At 35.6% G+C, this 14,300-nt stretch overlaps 1 protein-coding gene and 1 non-coding gene across 4 annotated transcripts in view; both read left to right on the top strand.

The window, feature by feature from the left end:
- Window positions 1-14,300, top strand: part of EIF3A (eukaryotic translation initiation factor 3 subunit A) — a 36,073-nt gene that overhangs the window by 9,458 nt on the left and 12,315 nt on the right. For all 3 annotated transcript variants that reach the window (XM_067300305.1, XM_067300304.1, XM_067300306.1), the window contains 12 exons: window positions 267-430; window positions 1,660-1,859; window positions 2,875-3,083; window positions 3,897-4,068; window positions 5,045-5,149; window positions 5,942-6,040; window positions 6,742-6,858; window positions 8,213-8,398; window positions 10,160-10,507; window positions 11,072-11,176; window positions 12,927-13,040; window positions 13,333-13,455. In XM_067300305.1, coding sequence (XP_067156406.1) covers window positions 267-430; window positions 1,660-1,859; window positions 2,875-3,083; window positions 3,897-4,068; window positions 5,045-5,149; window positions 5,942-6,040; window positions 6,742-6,858; window positions 8,213-8,398; window positions 10,160-10,507; window positions 11,072-11,176; window positions 12,927-13,040; window positions 13,333-13,455 — 1,942 coding nt within the window. The remainder of the gene's footprint in view (window positions 1-266; window positions 431-1,659; window positions 1,860-2,874; window positions 3,084-3,896; window positions 4,069-5,044; window positions 5,150-5,941; window positions 6,041-6,741; window positions 6,859-8,212; window positions 8,399-10,159; window positions 10,508-11,071; window positions 11,177-12,926; window positions 13,041-13,332; window positions 13,456-14,300) is intronic.
- Window positions 6,401-6,533, top strand: LOC136992489 (small nucleolar RNA SNORA19). Its single transcript, XR_010884777.1, has one exon. It is a non-coding gene; the product is annotated as a small nucleolar RNA SNORA19 (small nucleolar RNA).

Raw genomic sequence — 14,300 nt, 5'->3', positions numbered from 1 at the left:
GGACATGCAAACCCCGAGGCCTCTGTTATCTCTGGAGCATATATGTGTCAGTCATGTATGCAGGGGCCTAAGTTTGAAATTAGCAAACAAGCAAAGATAACCTTGCATCCTTTAAAGGAAAAATCTGAGGGAGCAATTTGAAAATTAGCAATAGATTTCTTATGAGACATTCAGATTCCTCTGCTCTCATCTTAGATCCTGAAAAACAGGAATTCTGGGGAATAAAATAATTCTTTTTTTAATCCCCCCACCCCTCTCGATTGTAGTGTTCTTTTGAGTGCTGTAAGTGGGGAAGACACTCAGGATCGTACTGACCGACTGCTTTTGACACCTTGGGTTAAATTTCTGTGGGAATCATATAGACAATGTTTGGATCTTCTCCGAAATAATTCTAGAGTGGAACGTCTGTACCATGATATTGCACAGCAAGGTAAGTTGAAAAGGTGGAAACAAAAGTATAATGAGATTTAAGACTCCAATGTTACATATTGTAAAACTACAAAATTACAAGTTATTTTTATTTGGATATTGCTTCAGAGTTGAAAATATGTTAATTTCTTAAATGTATGTATGTATGCACATAGTATTCTTAAAATTACAAAGGTTCCTTAAAATTAGTGGGGTTCTCAATCTTTTCTTGTAACAAAACATTCAAGGAAAAAGTTATTTTTTCCTGGCTATACTGACACTAAGAATTAGTAGTGCTGTGTCTCTGTTTTCTGTTACTTAGTGATCAAAATTAGGCTCGTTTTTCGCTTTGTTAGCTGGAATGGCAAATGTGCTTTCCATTGATGTATGTTGTGTCAACTAAATTCAGGAAGTAGCATACATTAAAGGGTACTCTAAAATTACCATAAGCTATACATTTTGACACAGAAATAACTTAGGAAAATATTATTTGGAAGGTGATAGGAAATGGTCTTTTATCAAAAAAAAAAAAGTGGAAAAAATTTTTCCTTTATGTGTATGGCTTAGGGCTCTATTTTTGAAAAAGAAGCTGTTACATTTTTAACTGGACTCAAATTGTGCAAGTACATTAGGAAAGGTGACAGTCAGATGAGTTCTAGGTGCCTTATTATGTTTAAGTCTTTGTGCTGCAGTGTCAAGAGTTTCTCTTTTACCAGTTACTGGTAGAGAAACTTTAGAATTTAGAGTGGCAGTGGCCCAGTGGAAGCAGATTTTTGACGGAGAAATTATGGGATCAAAGACAACTTTTTTTTTCCTGTGTCATCTCCATTCTTTTGAAAGCTTCATTTAGCTTACCATATTTAAAAAGCTTGAGATTTTTTCCCCACATTCTACAAATCCAAAGCCTTAATTCCTGCCAGCCACAGAATTTTATTTGCACTAAGTTCAAAATAAAAACAAGAAACCCTGCTTAAATTAGAGCATTTTAAAGAGATGCAAAGTATCTATGCCTTGGGCTTAATTATGTAGAAGCATCTCAATTTTTTGAGGTCAGGATGGTAGTGCTCTGCATTGTCACTTACTGAGACAATGAGAGTTACATGAGAGTTAGAGTATGTCTTGTTTTATATGTCTTTGGACTATAAATTAAGATTCTTCAAACATATTAATTTTCGTATTTGAATGTCATTTAGGATTACAGTGAAATCAGCATTGGTTAGCATTACTAATTTATATTGTTCATTTTTGCAGCTTTTAAGTTCTGCCTGCAGTACACGCGTAAGGCTGAGTTCCGTAAACTCTGTGATAACCTGAGAATGCATTTGGGGCAGATCCAGCGTCATCATAACCAAAGCACGGCAATCAACCTCAACAATCCCGATAGTCAGTCGATGCACTTGGAGACCAGGCTTGTGCAGCTTGACAGTGCTATTAGCATGGAACTGTGGCAGGTATGCAGCAGGACTCCTGTAATCACAGTGTAATCTTCAGCTTCTCCAGAATCTGTTCCACTCAGGTTGTGTTTCATGCTATATATGCCATAATAAAGACAGGATAATAGCTGAAGAATAAAGTTTATATTTTTAGACTGTGATACTACATGCATATTGAATATTTAAAGTCTGATGTTCCTGGAATTTCTGTTTTCACATAGCATTTCAAAGCAAGCTTCTGCTGGTAGTATTTAATAGTGAAGTGGTTGAAGTCTGTTCAAGCCGTGAAAATGAAAGTTGATTATGATGTCTTCTCTTCTGACATTTTGCATTCCCGTGAACTAGGTCACTGGGAAGTAGCTGGTAAACACTAACGTCTGTCAGGCTGGGGCCCCAGCACTGCTATTTGAAGTATGCTAGTGTCTGCCCAATGAGAGCGCGATCAAAGGAAACTTTTCCAAGACATGCTTTTCTTTTGCAACCTTTCTAATGTCAAATTAGTTAAAAATCCTAAGACATGATTTTTAGTTTTTGTGCATCTGGAAAACTTTCTCTGTTACATTATTTCCTTTTTAGATGTGTAAGTAATTACATGTAAGGCATTTCTAAGGTGATTATATATATTTTTAGGGGAACTATACCCATTTTTGGTCACAAACATGCTTTATATGGAAAATGATGAAAAGAGCAAATAGCAGAGTTGGTCTGAAAATTTCTGATATTCTGATATTCTGAGGGTTTTCTTGTTTTTTAGCTTAAAAATCTGAAAGAAACCAATTTTCAGAAAATTATCCAAATTAAATAATCTTTAACTAACAAATTGTAGCAGGTGGAGTTAACAGATTTCTCTGGGGCAAATAATTTCTTTATTGGGTAGGAAATACTTGATTTCATGTAGCTGGCAAAGCTGAAGTTCACAGCTTTCAGAGGCTGTATTACAGTCTTATAAAAGCCTTCAGTGAATGCATATTTTTCACTTTTTTGGCAGTTGCAAATAACTTCCTTGAAGTAGTGTATTTGTTTCTTTCTTTAGGAAGCTTTCAAAGCAGTGGAGGATATTCATGGGTTATTCGCACTGTCGAAGAAACCACCCAAACCACAGCTGATGGCAAATTATTATCACAAAGTTTCAACTGTTTTCTGGAAATCAGGAAACGCTCTTTTTCATGCATCCACACTTCACCGACTTTATCACTTATCAAGAGAAATGCGGAAGAATCTCACACAAGAGGAGATGCAGAGGTGAGGATAGTTAATGTGATCATAGAATCTATTTTTAACCTCTTAAGTTCAAAAATAAATTAAATTGTACCCCAGAAGAAGTGGATGGCATATGCTTGGGTATGAGCAGCTTTGCTTAAAGGGGCCAGTACTGATTGTCCCTAAAAGAAATCTAGAGCAAGAAGGATATTTTACAGAGCTACAGTGTAGGTAAAGCAAACGTCAGGATCACCTGAGTTAAACTTCCTTTTCTGTCACTGTCTGGGAATCGAAGCAAATTAATAAGTATCTGTGTTTTTGTTTTCTTTGCGATATGGCTAGTGTAAACTTGTCCTGAAAGTTAATATATACAGGAGTGTGTTCTTAAGTTCTTAAGAAAAATCATTTGCACTGTAACATCAAAAAGTACATCCAACTTTTTCAGTAATGTTTAAAAATCAATTCAATCAAAATGATTTTTATGGATTTGCAGTTAAATCTGAAAAATCTCTACTTTCTATTATTTTAATTATTTCATAATATCTTGATATTATGGCATATTATGACAGAGAAGTCTTAGATTTCTTATTCTACACATTGTATACATGTGTACGCATGTATACACACATAAGTAATAAAAACACGTTATCAAAATCTCTTTTCTGAGTGCTGAAGAGCACTGCATGCTGTACTCTTACTGCACAGATGCCATCTTTTCTATTATTGCTGGTATTTTTACACGGTTTTTCAGCATCAATTCTAATCATTCCCTATTCTTGAATTGGTTTGTATAGGAAAAAGAAGTAATTACTGTTCTCATGCATTTCATCTTTTGTGGTTATACTTTGTCAACAGGATGTCCACTCGAGTCCTTTTGGCCACTCTGTCGATTCCTATAACTCCTGAGCGAACTGATATTGCTCGCCTTCTGGACATGGATGGCATTATTGTTGAAAAACAGCGGCGTCTGGCAACCCTGTTGGGTCTTCAGGCCCCACCTACACGTGGCAGTCTTATTAATGATATGGTAGGTAGTGATGCTTGTGTGAGAAGCTTTTGAACACTGAATCTGTTTTCCTTCTAGAAGCACTGCACTTAGGTATGAGGCATCAGTTTCAAAATAAAAACAGCCTTATGATTAATTATATGACTTATGGTATAGTGTTAAAATTTCAGATCCATGAGAAGAACTGTTTGATAAGAGTAGCAATAAAGGGAGGCCTGAATCTTTGTGTGAAGTAAAGGTTAACGTTCAGTATTGTCCGTCATATTAACCAAAAAAACAGACCTCTTGTTTTGAAACTTTTAGAGGGGCTCTGGAAAAAGTTTTGAGCTAGAACTTTGTTTTTTCCTACACTAAGGGGAGGTGTAATTAATTGAACACAAATTTTTTCTTTTTTTTTTGGTTTTAAGTATCTTTTGGATAAGAATAAGTCAGATGTCAAGTATTGGACAGGAAGGACTTAAGTAGTTATGAAAAATTCCTTTGGCTTAACTTGAAGGAATGTTAGATGTATCTGTCTTCAGACCCTTCCAGATGTATGCATGCCTAAAACTTACATTTGTAGTTCACTTTATAGTTTGTGTTAATTGACCTTCTGGCAGTTCTCCAGTTTGTCTTAAAAACAGTTTAAAACTTTAGTTTACTTGTGATCTGAGATATTTGTTTTAGTTCAGATGTAGGCCTACATGTATGGGCAGTAGGACTGTAGGTCTTCATTTGCGTTTTAGAAATGTGTAATAAGTTGAGGATGGTACGCTAGTCAATATTTTCTTGTTTGGGTGTTTTTTGTCTACTTTTCCATTTGTAAATGGAAACAGTTAAATGGTGTAGTGTAGTTATCGTCAGTGCAATTACGAATGTTTTGTATTTTAACAAAAAAAGTGTCTTGTATCAAAAGGTACATGTGCCTATTTAACTTCTTGAATAACAAATAACTATACTTTAAGAATTTTATAATGTTGTATTTATTTTGACCTCTTTGTTTTTTTGTTGACTGTAGGTAAGGTTCAATGTAGTGCAGTATGTTGTTCCAGAAGTGAAAGAACTTTACAATTGGCTTGAAGTAGACTTTCACCCGCTAAAGTTATGTAGTCGTGTCAGCAAGGTAAGTTTTGTAGCTCTGCATATATAATCATTGGTCTGGACTACTAGTGTACTATTTGATGGTGGTAAATACCAGCTAGTTGTCCATGTCTTCCCCCGCCCGCCCCCCCCAAATTTTTAATAGTGACCTTTATTTGGCCAGATTCCTTTACAAATACACATACGTAGCAGATGATATAGATAGCATACCAGATTATTAAAATGAAATGAAAGTTTATCTAGGTCTCTGAGGTACTATACAGAGGGCATCCATAAAGATGCAGAGTTTTGGGAACTTCTCAGAAGTTATTGTGGGTGGAAATGATAATGAGTTGAATTTTGTTTAATGATGTAGGAATGAGAAAAAACTTTTGTTTGTGAATAAATTGTGTGGGAAATGGAAGAATCGACCATAGTCTGATTTTACTTTTGAAATGTAGAATCTTGGAGGTAAAATAATGTGAGATCTTTTTGATTATATTAATGTATATTCTGCAGTTGATCAGTCACATCATACTCTTTTCCTTTGTGGGAACAAATACGTTTGAGGGGCTAAGAACTTGAAGGTAAATTAGCAGTGTGTTTACTGTTGCCAGTGCTATCAGTCACCTTCATACAAAAAATGTTAGCTATTCATTAGAAGCAAGTGTTCCAATCAAAAGATTTACCTCAGTAAAATAACCTGGCATCTGGAGAGAAGTGCTGTTGTTTCGTGAATTGTAAAACGGAAGTGTGCAAGAACCATGCTTCCTGCTTAAAAGTTGAAGTTTTCTAGGATCAATGCAGATAGAATAACTTCTAAGAATTGTGATAGGTTCTGAACTGGGTGAAAGATCAAGCTGAAAAGGAGCCTGAACTGCAACTCTATGTTCCTCACCTGCAAAACAATACCATTCTTCGACTTCTGCAGCAGGTATGAATAAGAAAGATGTACATTCATAAGTATATGTAAGTTAGAAAATGCTTTGGAAAAATCCTAAGCTGGAAACGTTGATGTTGAAGTAAATTATTCCATCAAATAGCAGACCATTCTGACTTTGAAATATTTTTTCCAATGTGTATCTTACACCCTCAGGTTTCTACATTGTGAAGACACAGCCATAGCAACCACGCTTAATTTTAATAGTGGTTGCATACAGTTGCTTAGATTTTTTTCATTATAGGTCTGTGAAATCTTGTTTAAAGTAATTTATTGTTTCTTAAAACTTTATTTGGAGTAAGTTTTGGGTAGGATTTTCTTGAGCTTTTTTTTTTTTATTAGCTGTCTTACAAAATGCACATTTCATTGACCTGCTTTCATTACGAGTGATGAGCAGTGTTATTTCTGATGTGCTAAAGAAATAGTTGAAGGCTAATTAGCAGCATAGCTGTATGTAGTTACTGCTGCCAGTCTCCTTCATACAAAGAACCCATTCAGGAATAATATTTAATCTTAGGTTAAGTTTGAATACAATACGGAAGTAAAATGCTGAAGGAGTATTTGTAGCTTTATTAATATGTATGCATCATTTATTGACAGTTTAGCAAATTAGCTTTATAGTGCCTTTAACGACTTGTATTTCTGATCTCTTTCTAATGAGTGGAAAAATACCTAACGCTCCTTTTCACATACAGGTGGCCCAGATTTATCAAAGCATTGAATTTTCTCGTCTGGTTAACCTGGTTCCTTTTGTTGATGCCTTCCAGTTGGAACGTGCTATTGTAGATGCAGCCAGACATTGTGACTTACAAGTAAGCACTACAAAAAGACTTCTGTGAAATGATGTGTGAATTCTGTCACATTGGATGAAAACTTAACTGGTTCGACATTGAACCCAGTGAAGATAACTGGTCCTGAAGAAGGAGGAGATAAACTAGAATAAAAAGATGCAAGTGGCAATGCATGTAATTAACTCCTAGTTGTTAAATCTGGTGTGGTTTTCTGATTTAGGTGAACAACAATTAATATAAGTGCGATATGAATATAAGCACAGTGATTACATATAAGTGCAGTGCAAAAATTATTATAAGTGTAGTATAAGTGCAGAGTAGAAGTTGAAATGAAATTTGGTGAAACTTGTCCTGTGGGCTCCAATCATTTAGTCCAGAAACTCCTGAAACAAGTCTGACAAATAAGAACATTTGAATGTGAATGTCTGAATATGCAGAATTAGATCAGTTGTGCAAGACTGAAGAGCTGGCAGTCCCGAATGTTGGGGTTTTTTTTGTCTAACCAAATAACTGAAATAAAACACCAATGACCGAGACTTTTCAGCTGCTATTGAAGATACCATTATGGCTAAAGCTGTCTGTATCGAATGACCTGTAATGAAATGTTTAAGGTATTGATGAGATATGAATAACTTTTAGTTCAGATTGCTTAATAATTATCCATTTACTTTTTAGATAAAGCTGAGCTAATTCATTTAGGTTAACATAGCTTCAGCTGATACTTTAGACCTGTTGAAATTGGCAGCATTAGGGGCAGGATTCTTGTTTCGTGTATTGCTAACGTGGAGGAAGAGGCAAGAAGGATTCATCCTGCAGTGTTCATTTCATAGAATTATTGAAAACTCAGCCTTTTCCAGTGATACGTATATTTCTTTTTATAAACCCTTTTTTTCCTGTGGAGATTAAACATTGTTTATTCACAGTGATATTTTTCTTCTGTTAATTTGTCATCTCTATTAGTCTGGTATAGTTAAGAACGTTTTTTGGACGTAATTCCTGCTTAGAGCTGGTGAACACATTATAGTTGCATCACTTTTAGCTTATTTTAAGGTTGATTTGGGGTTGAACTGGTAAAACTCCTAGATAGATATACTTTCATAACTGAAAACTGACTTCTGGTTTCAAGCAATTACAAAAACCACCCTCAAAACAACACTCTTGACACAGCGATTAGAAGAATTATGTATGCTAATCTTGCATACAAGAGAAGGAAGGAGAGAATTTTGTTTTGTCTTACTACTCAGTAAGTACATACAAATGGGGAAAAGTTGAGAGAGAACTCTAGTTGACTGATGTTTATCATTGGCAGAGCAACAGAGAAATTATTTAAAAGTAGTAAGTTTATAACCATTTTCCCCCTTTTCACTTTGCAAAGGTTCGCCTTGATCATACTTCTCGAACACTGAGTTTTGGTTCAGATTTGAATTACAGCACTAGAGAAGATGCTCCACTAGGCCCCCAACTACAAAGCATGCCCTCTGAGCAAATTAGAAACCAGTTGACTGCTATGTCCTCAGCTCTGGCAAAGGCTCTTGCAGTCATTAAACCTCCTCACTTACTGGTAAGTATATTTTTTTTAAAGTCTTCTGAAATTGTTGACAAATTCTGACATTCCCTGAAGTACGTGGTGTGATGTACGTTTGTTGTCTTTTAGTCTTTTGCTTGTCTGAACAACTGTTCATTCAAGTAATCTGCTTTCAGTGCAGTGGAAATCAGTATTGTTACTGTTGTCTACTCCCTTCAGAGGAAATATATTAACACCTCAACGATCAATTATACAAATGTAGTGTAGCATTAATGTATTTACTAATGACAGAGCATTCTTCTGCGTCTGTTATATGTTCAGCTCTTCTAATAGATCCAGATTTTCTGGATTAACAGGATAAACTTGTTTTGAAGTTGTGAGATCATACTTGAATATTACACTAAAGTTACTTCATTTAGCTTTCCTTGGCATACTAAAGACATCAAGCTACCTAATGATTAATATAATAAGGCATTTTAAAGATTTGACAAGGTAGAGGTTAGTGCTTATGTACCTTTGTTTGTTTTATGAAGTGTATTGCTCCTTTTCCTTTTTTATGGTAACTCATTCTGATATAATTTGGCAGTAATGATGAGCTGTGTTTATATACTTTTGGATTAAGTAGAAACATAAGCTAGGAACTTGATAATTTATAACAAAGTTTGTTTTAAGGAATGCTTTTTCTCAGATTAGATGCATCTTTTCATTTTATTTTATTCTGCCTAGCAGTAGTTAGCTATTTGTGCTTGTGAAGAAGACCAAAACATTCATAAATACACCCAGCTTGTTAGTGTCTGGTCATAACTAGAACCTTTTCAAAATGTACATGAGAGGCCTGAATTGAAATTTCCAGTCTTGCATGTGTCAATCTTTCTTAAGCTTTTTATTTTTGTATTTCTGGCATTTTGGCACCTTCGTTTACCTCAAGTGCTTGCAGGTCTGCAACAAATTATGGATGTTTCAGTGTTTTTGTTTAATGTCCTAGAAGTGGCAGGTTACTAAAAATACCTCTGAGCTAGGTCAGATTTCAAGAGCAGCACAACTGAATGCAGTGAACTGACTGGGCTGCAATGCTTTGCTGCTTGCTGGAGTTGATTAAAATAGGCAGCTCACTGAGCTGGCACAATTGCACCTTTTCATGTGTAGAGCATGAATCTCTGCAAAGAACTGTAGGTATTCTGGAGGAGAATGGTGGGAAGAATGTTTAAAGAATATTCTATATGCAAGCTAATACTTATAAATTAAATGATTTTTATAGTGTTCATACTAAACTGTTGAATCAGTGCTTTTGTTATCTCACAGATAGCGCTTTGTGTCAGTTAAGATATTTTCCTCTTCTGTTAGTGTGTACACCCCCCCCCCCCAACATCAAAAACAAGGGATCTCTGGTGAAATACAGCACAGGTAGTGCTATGCTTGCCAAAACATGCAGAGGCAAACAACATAAGCATTGTGTTCCCCCTCCTTCACTAATGCAGTCTTAAATATCACAGACATATGCATATGCAATGTTTTTGGACAGAGTGTGAAAGTATCATACCTAAGATAGTTATGTTGCAGAACATTGTCTGATGCAGGCAACTTTCAGCTCCATGTACACGTGGTTCTGTTGAGTTGACTGCTCTGCATGCCACTTGGATGAGTGATTAGATTTGCAATTACAGTTGTGTTTTCATGCAGTTGTCAAGTTTGGGGAATGAAAATAATTGAGTTTTCTTCGAGAAGTATTTGCTATTTGTTGTGCCTTTTTAAAGAGATGCCACATATGTCATTGTCTTATCGTTAATATCAATTCAGCAAGAGAAGGAAGAACAGCATCAGCTGGCAGTCACTGCCTTCTTAAAAAATTCAAGGAAGGAGCATCAGCGTATTCTTGCACGTCGTCAAACTATAGAGGAAAGAAAAGAGCGCCTTGAAAGTTTAAACATTCAGCGTGAAAAAGAAGAACTGGAACAGCGTGAAGCAGAATTACAAAAAGTTCGGAAAGCTGAAGAAGAGAGACTGCGCCAGGAAGCAAAGGAAAGGGAGAAGGAGCGTATCCTGCAAGAGCATGAACAAATCAAAAAGAAGACAGTTCGTGAGCGCTTGGAGCAGATTAAGAAGACTGAACTGGGAGCCAAAGCATTTAAAGATATTGATATTGAGGTACATAACTTATTATTGAAGTACTAAGTTATTTTTTGTGTTGTGCTGTTACACTGCTAGGCTGCCTGAATTTCATGTTCTCTACTAGTTTTATACTGTAACCGGTTTTATGAACAGTCTCTCTCAAAAATGAGACTGCCAATTTGACACTTAATATTTAATTTGCTCAACAACGTGAGTAAACTTTGAGACTTGAGTTTGGATAGGACCTATTTTACCTGGAGGAATGAAGTCCAGCTGTTTTGAGAAGAGGCTCACAGATGTGTGTTTTTGGTTTTTTGTTTTTTTCCTTATTGCTTATACAATATTTAAAATATGAAACAGACATTCAGATCCCATTTGTGGGTATCTGGATTGTGTCTCAATTTAAAATTGGGATATAAATCCTTTAGAGAGCTTTAAAAATAAAATACAAATTACCCAAAGGAGAGTAAAAGAAACTGAGAATGTTTCTAAAGCAAATTAGTTTAAAAATTGAGAACTGCAGAGAAGCTTAAATGAACAGTGGAAACCACAATCGTGACAAAATGTTTGCTTTATTTTGCATTGATCACTTGGTTCTAGGATCTTGAAGAGTTGGATCCTGACTTTATTATGGCTAAACAAGTTGAACAGCTGGAGAAAGAGAAGAAGGAACTCCAGGAACGTCTGAAGAATCAGGAGAAAAAGGTACAAAGTAGTAAGAATAAAAAAACTTGTCTACACAAAACTTCATAATGAATGGTTGTATTGGCATATATTATGTTGGTGTTGAAAATGTTACCAATTTGTTTTGCCCTTGTGAATGTAAAAAGAGGCACTACATGTATAACAAGCCAACCAAGTTACTAGTATCAGTGCACAAATCTATTCTAGTTAATGCAATTGGTTTGAGACTAGACCCTTAAGCTGTATATGAACTGAGTTTCAGTTTTGAAGACTTGTATTTGGGGAGTGTTCAGAGAAGGTGAAATCTTTAGAGATGGTGAGGCTGTTACAGAGAAGCTAAATAAATTAATTGCATTAGTCCTCCTGAAACAGAGGAACTTCCTTTGCTAGAAACCTTCTTGGTGGCAGAAGATCATTTGTCTGAAACTTGGGTGACCGTAAAAGTATAAAGAACAGATTGCCAGAGTAAATAGAAATATATGACAAGGACAAGGTGATACTCACCCAGGTCTTCCAAGTGTACTCAAAAATGAAACAGAGATTGTATGATACTGTTGGTAATTCAGCTCACTTAAACTGATTTGATACTAGAAGGTGACAAGCGTGAAGCCAGTTACTTAAAAAGGTTCCAGTGAAGATCTGTGGTGCTGCAGGCCTGTAAGCCTGATGGACAAACTAGCAGAAAATAAAGTAAAGAATAGAATTTATAGACACCTGGGTAAATATGATCTGCTTGGGATGATCAGCACAGCTTCTGTAAAAGGAATGTAAGGCAGGACTTCCTCTTGGAGTTTCTCAAAGCTGTCAAAAAAGCTTACATGAGTAAGGGTGATCTGATTAGTGTAATTAACTTGTATGTTCCAAGAAGCTTTCTACAAAGTTCTTAAAACTTAGTAGCCATGGGGTAAAAAGAAAAGTTTTTGCATGATGTTCAGTTTAGACAGATGTAAAGTATTTTACATGGGAAAAGTGGGGAAAAAAATCCCCAATCTTTAGCTTTAAGTATAAAATGATGGACTCCAAACTTAACCTTATCAGTTAGCAGTGAGATCTTGGTTCTTCTGCATCTTAAGCATTGTGTGCAGGTCTAGTGTCTGTATCTCAAAAAAGAGCAGTTGAACTGGAAGGTTGAGAGAAGGCTAACAAGAATTATCAATGATATAGTTCGGCTTCTGTGTGAGAAATGTCTGAGTAAGTTAGTACTCCTATGTCTGGAAGTGACTGCTATCATATCCTTTTTCCTGAAATCTATGAGATTGTACCTGGCATAGCAGCTGTGGATAGCAGTTGTTCTTGTATTGACTGCAAGGGATAATGAACTAGGAGACATCAAATGAAGCGAGTAGAAGCCAAGTTCAGAACAAATAAGAAGATAGGTTTTCATGCAGTGAGCCATAGAATTTCTTGCCAAAGTATGTTTTGTATTTGAAATGCTTCTTCGAGTTCCAGGGAGCAAGCAAAAAAGGCATCCATTGATGCCTTCTAAATATACAAAAACTTCATCTTGCTCAGGAAATCCCTGGAGCTAACAATTGTTGATGCTGAGAGAGCATTAGGGGGAGTGTCATATATGTGCTTGCTCTGGTTTTGCCTTCTCTCCTAGGAATTTGCTGATGCTTAGCCTTATGGCTGACCTTATGTAGCAATGATATATCAGATATATTGGAAAAGTCTCCAAATACCAGGGTTTCCTTTGGGAGATGTTGAGGACCGAGCGTTCTGGATTTGGTCTTTGCACACGACATGCTAAAGTTATGTTATCTTTATGTAGATTGACTATTTTGAAAGAGCAAAGCGCTTAGAAGAAATTCCGTTAATAAAGACTGCCTATGAGGAACAAAGAGTGCATGATATGGAGTTGTGGGAGCAACAAGAAGAAGAAAGGGTAAGAATTTTTTATTCAGATAGTAAAATCCACTGGTAATGAGTTAAAAAAAAAAAAAAAAAAGTGGTTTTGCACTGTATATAATTCTCTTTTTCAGATCAATTCAGAGGAGGTGGGAAAAAGTTGGTATGAAGAAGGAAGTGTTAGCTTTGCAGTTTCATTCTGCAGTGTCTTTCTGGCTTGGTTCTGAAAGAGGGAAAAATAATTTGTCTTTCAGTAGCGGCCAAGGTGGATTGAATGCAAATATGTAGTAAGGTTTTCCTTTTAATACATTTATATTATTTATTTTTAGATCACTACTTTGCAGTTGGAGCGTGAGAAAGCCCTTGAGCATAAGAACAGACTGTCAAGGATGTTGGAGGATAGAGATTTATTTGAAGCCAGGCTCAAAGCATCACGACGAACAGTTTATGAGGTACACAAGATCTGGTCTTGTGATAAAACTCTTCCTCTAAAGTGAGGATCTCAACTTGTGACCCTGTGGTTCTTCATGGAAATTGCAAAAAAAAAAAAAAAAAAAAAAAAAAATTGTCTACAGTGGCTCAGAATTATGAGATTGTTTACTTCCTGCTTTGACAGGGAAAAAAAAAATCTTCTTGCATCCATTCCTAGATTTTATCATTTACAATTTTTTTCAAGTTCTGAAATAAGTTATATGGAAAATAATTGTCTAAAAGGTAGCTAAATTATTTACTTTAATACAGTTCCGCTGATAGTAAGAGATCATCGCGTAGCATGTGACTAAACAGCTGTCTGTAGAGTAACTTGGACTTACTCTGGTGGAATAATACTAAAAATAATTCTGAAGCCAAGAAATATGTGGAAATAAATGCTTCTGTGTGTGTTTTGTTTTGTTATCTTTTTGTTTGAATCTGGTAATTATTTTGATAGTCAAAGTATTTGGTACCTGAAGTAACATTTTATGTCAACAAAGTTTAATAACAATTAGACTAAGAAGGCAGGAAGAGAACTGTTGATTTTCTTCTTGCTCTACATTTTAAATAATTTTTCTGAGACTGTTGTAGCTTTTGTTATATGCCTATGTTGCAATAAGTAGTTTTTTTCTTTTTTAAATATTTTAACAGGTTAGGTAATTGTATGCAGCACTATATATAATTCTAATGAGGTCAGTAACCAGGTGAGGTATTTGCTTTTCCAAAGAAGCAAATAGAGCACTAACATTGTGCATACTGGTTATCTTTGTTCCCTTATGTCAAATGTATTGCAGAAAAAGGTTAGCTACCTAAATGTTAAACAGCT

The sequence above is a fragment of the Apteryx mantelli genome, chromosome 7 (genome assembly GCF_036417845.1).
Source record: "Apteryx mantelli isolate bAptMan1 chromosome 7, bAptMan1.hap1, whole genome shotgun sequence".
In the NCBI taxonomy this organism is placed as follows: domain Eukaryota; kingdom Metazoa; phylum Chordata; class Aves; order Apterygiformes; family Apterygidae; genus Apteryx; species Apteryx mantelli.
Note: the sequence above shows the minus strand (reverse complement) of the source record. Positions and strands in the feature narration are given on the sequence as shown.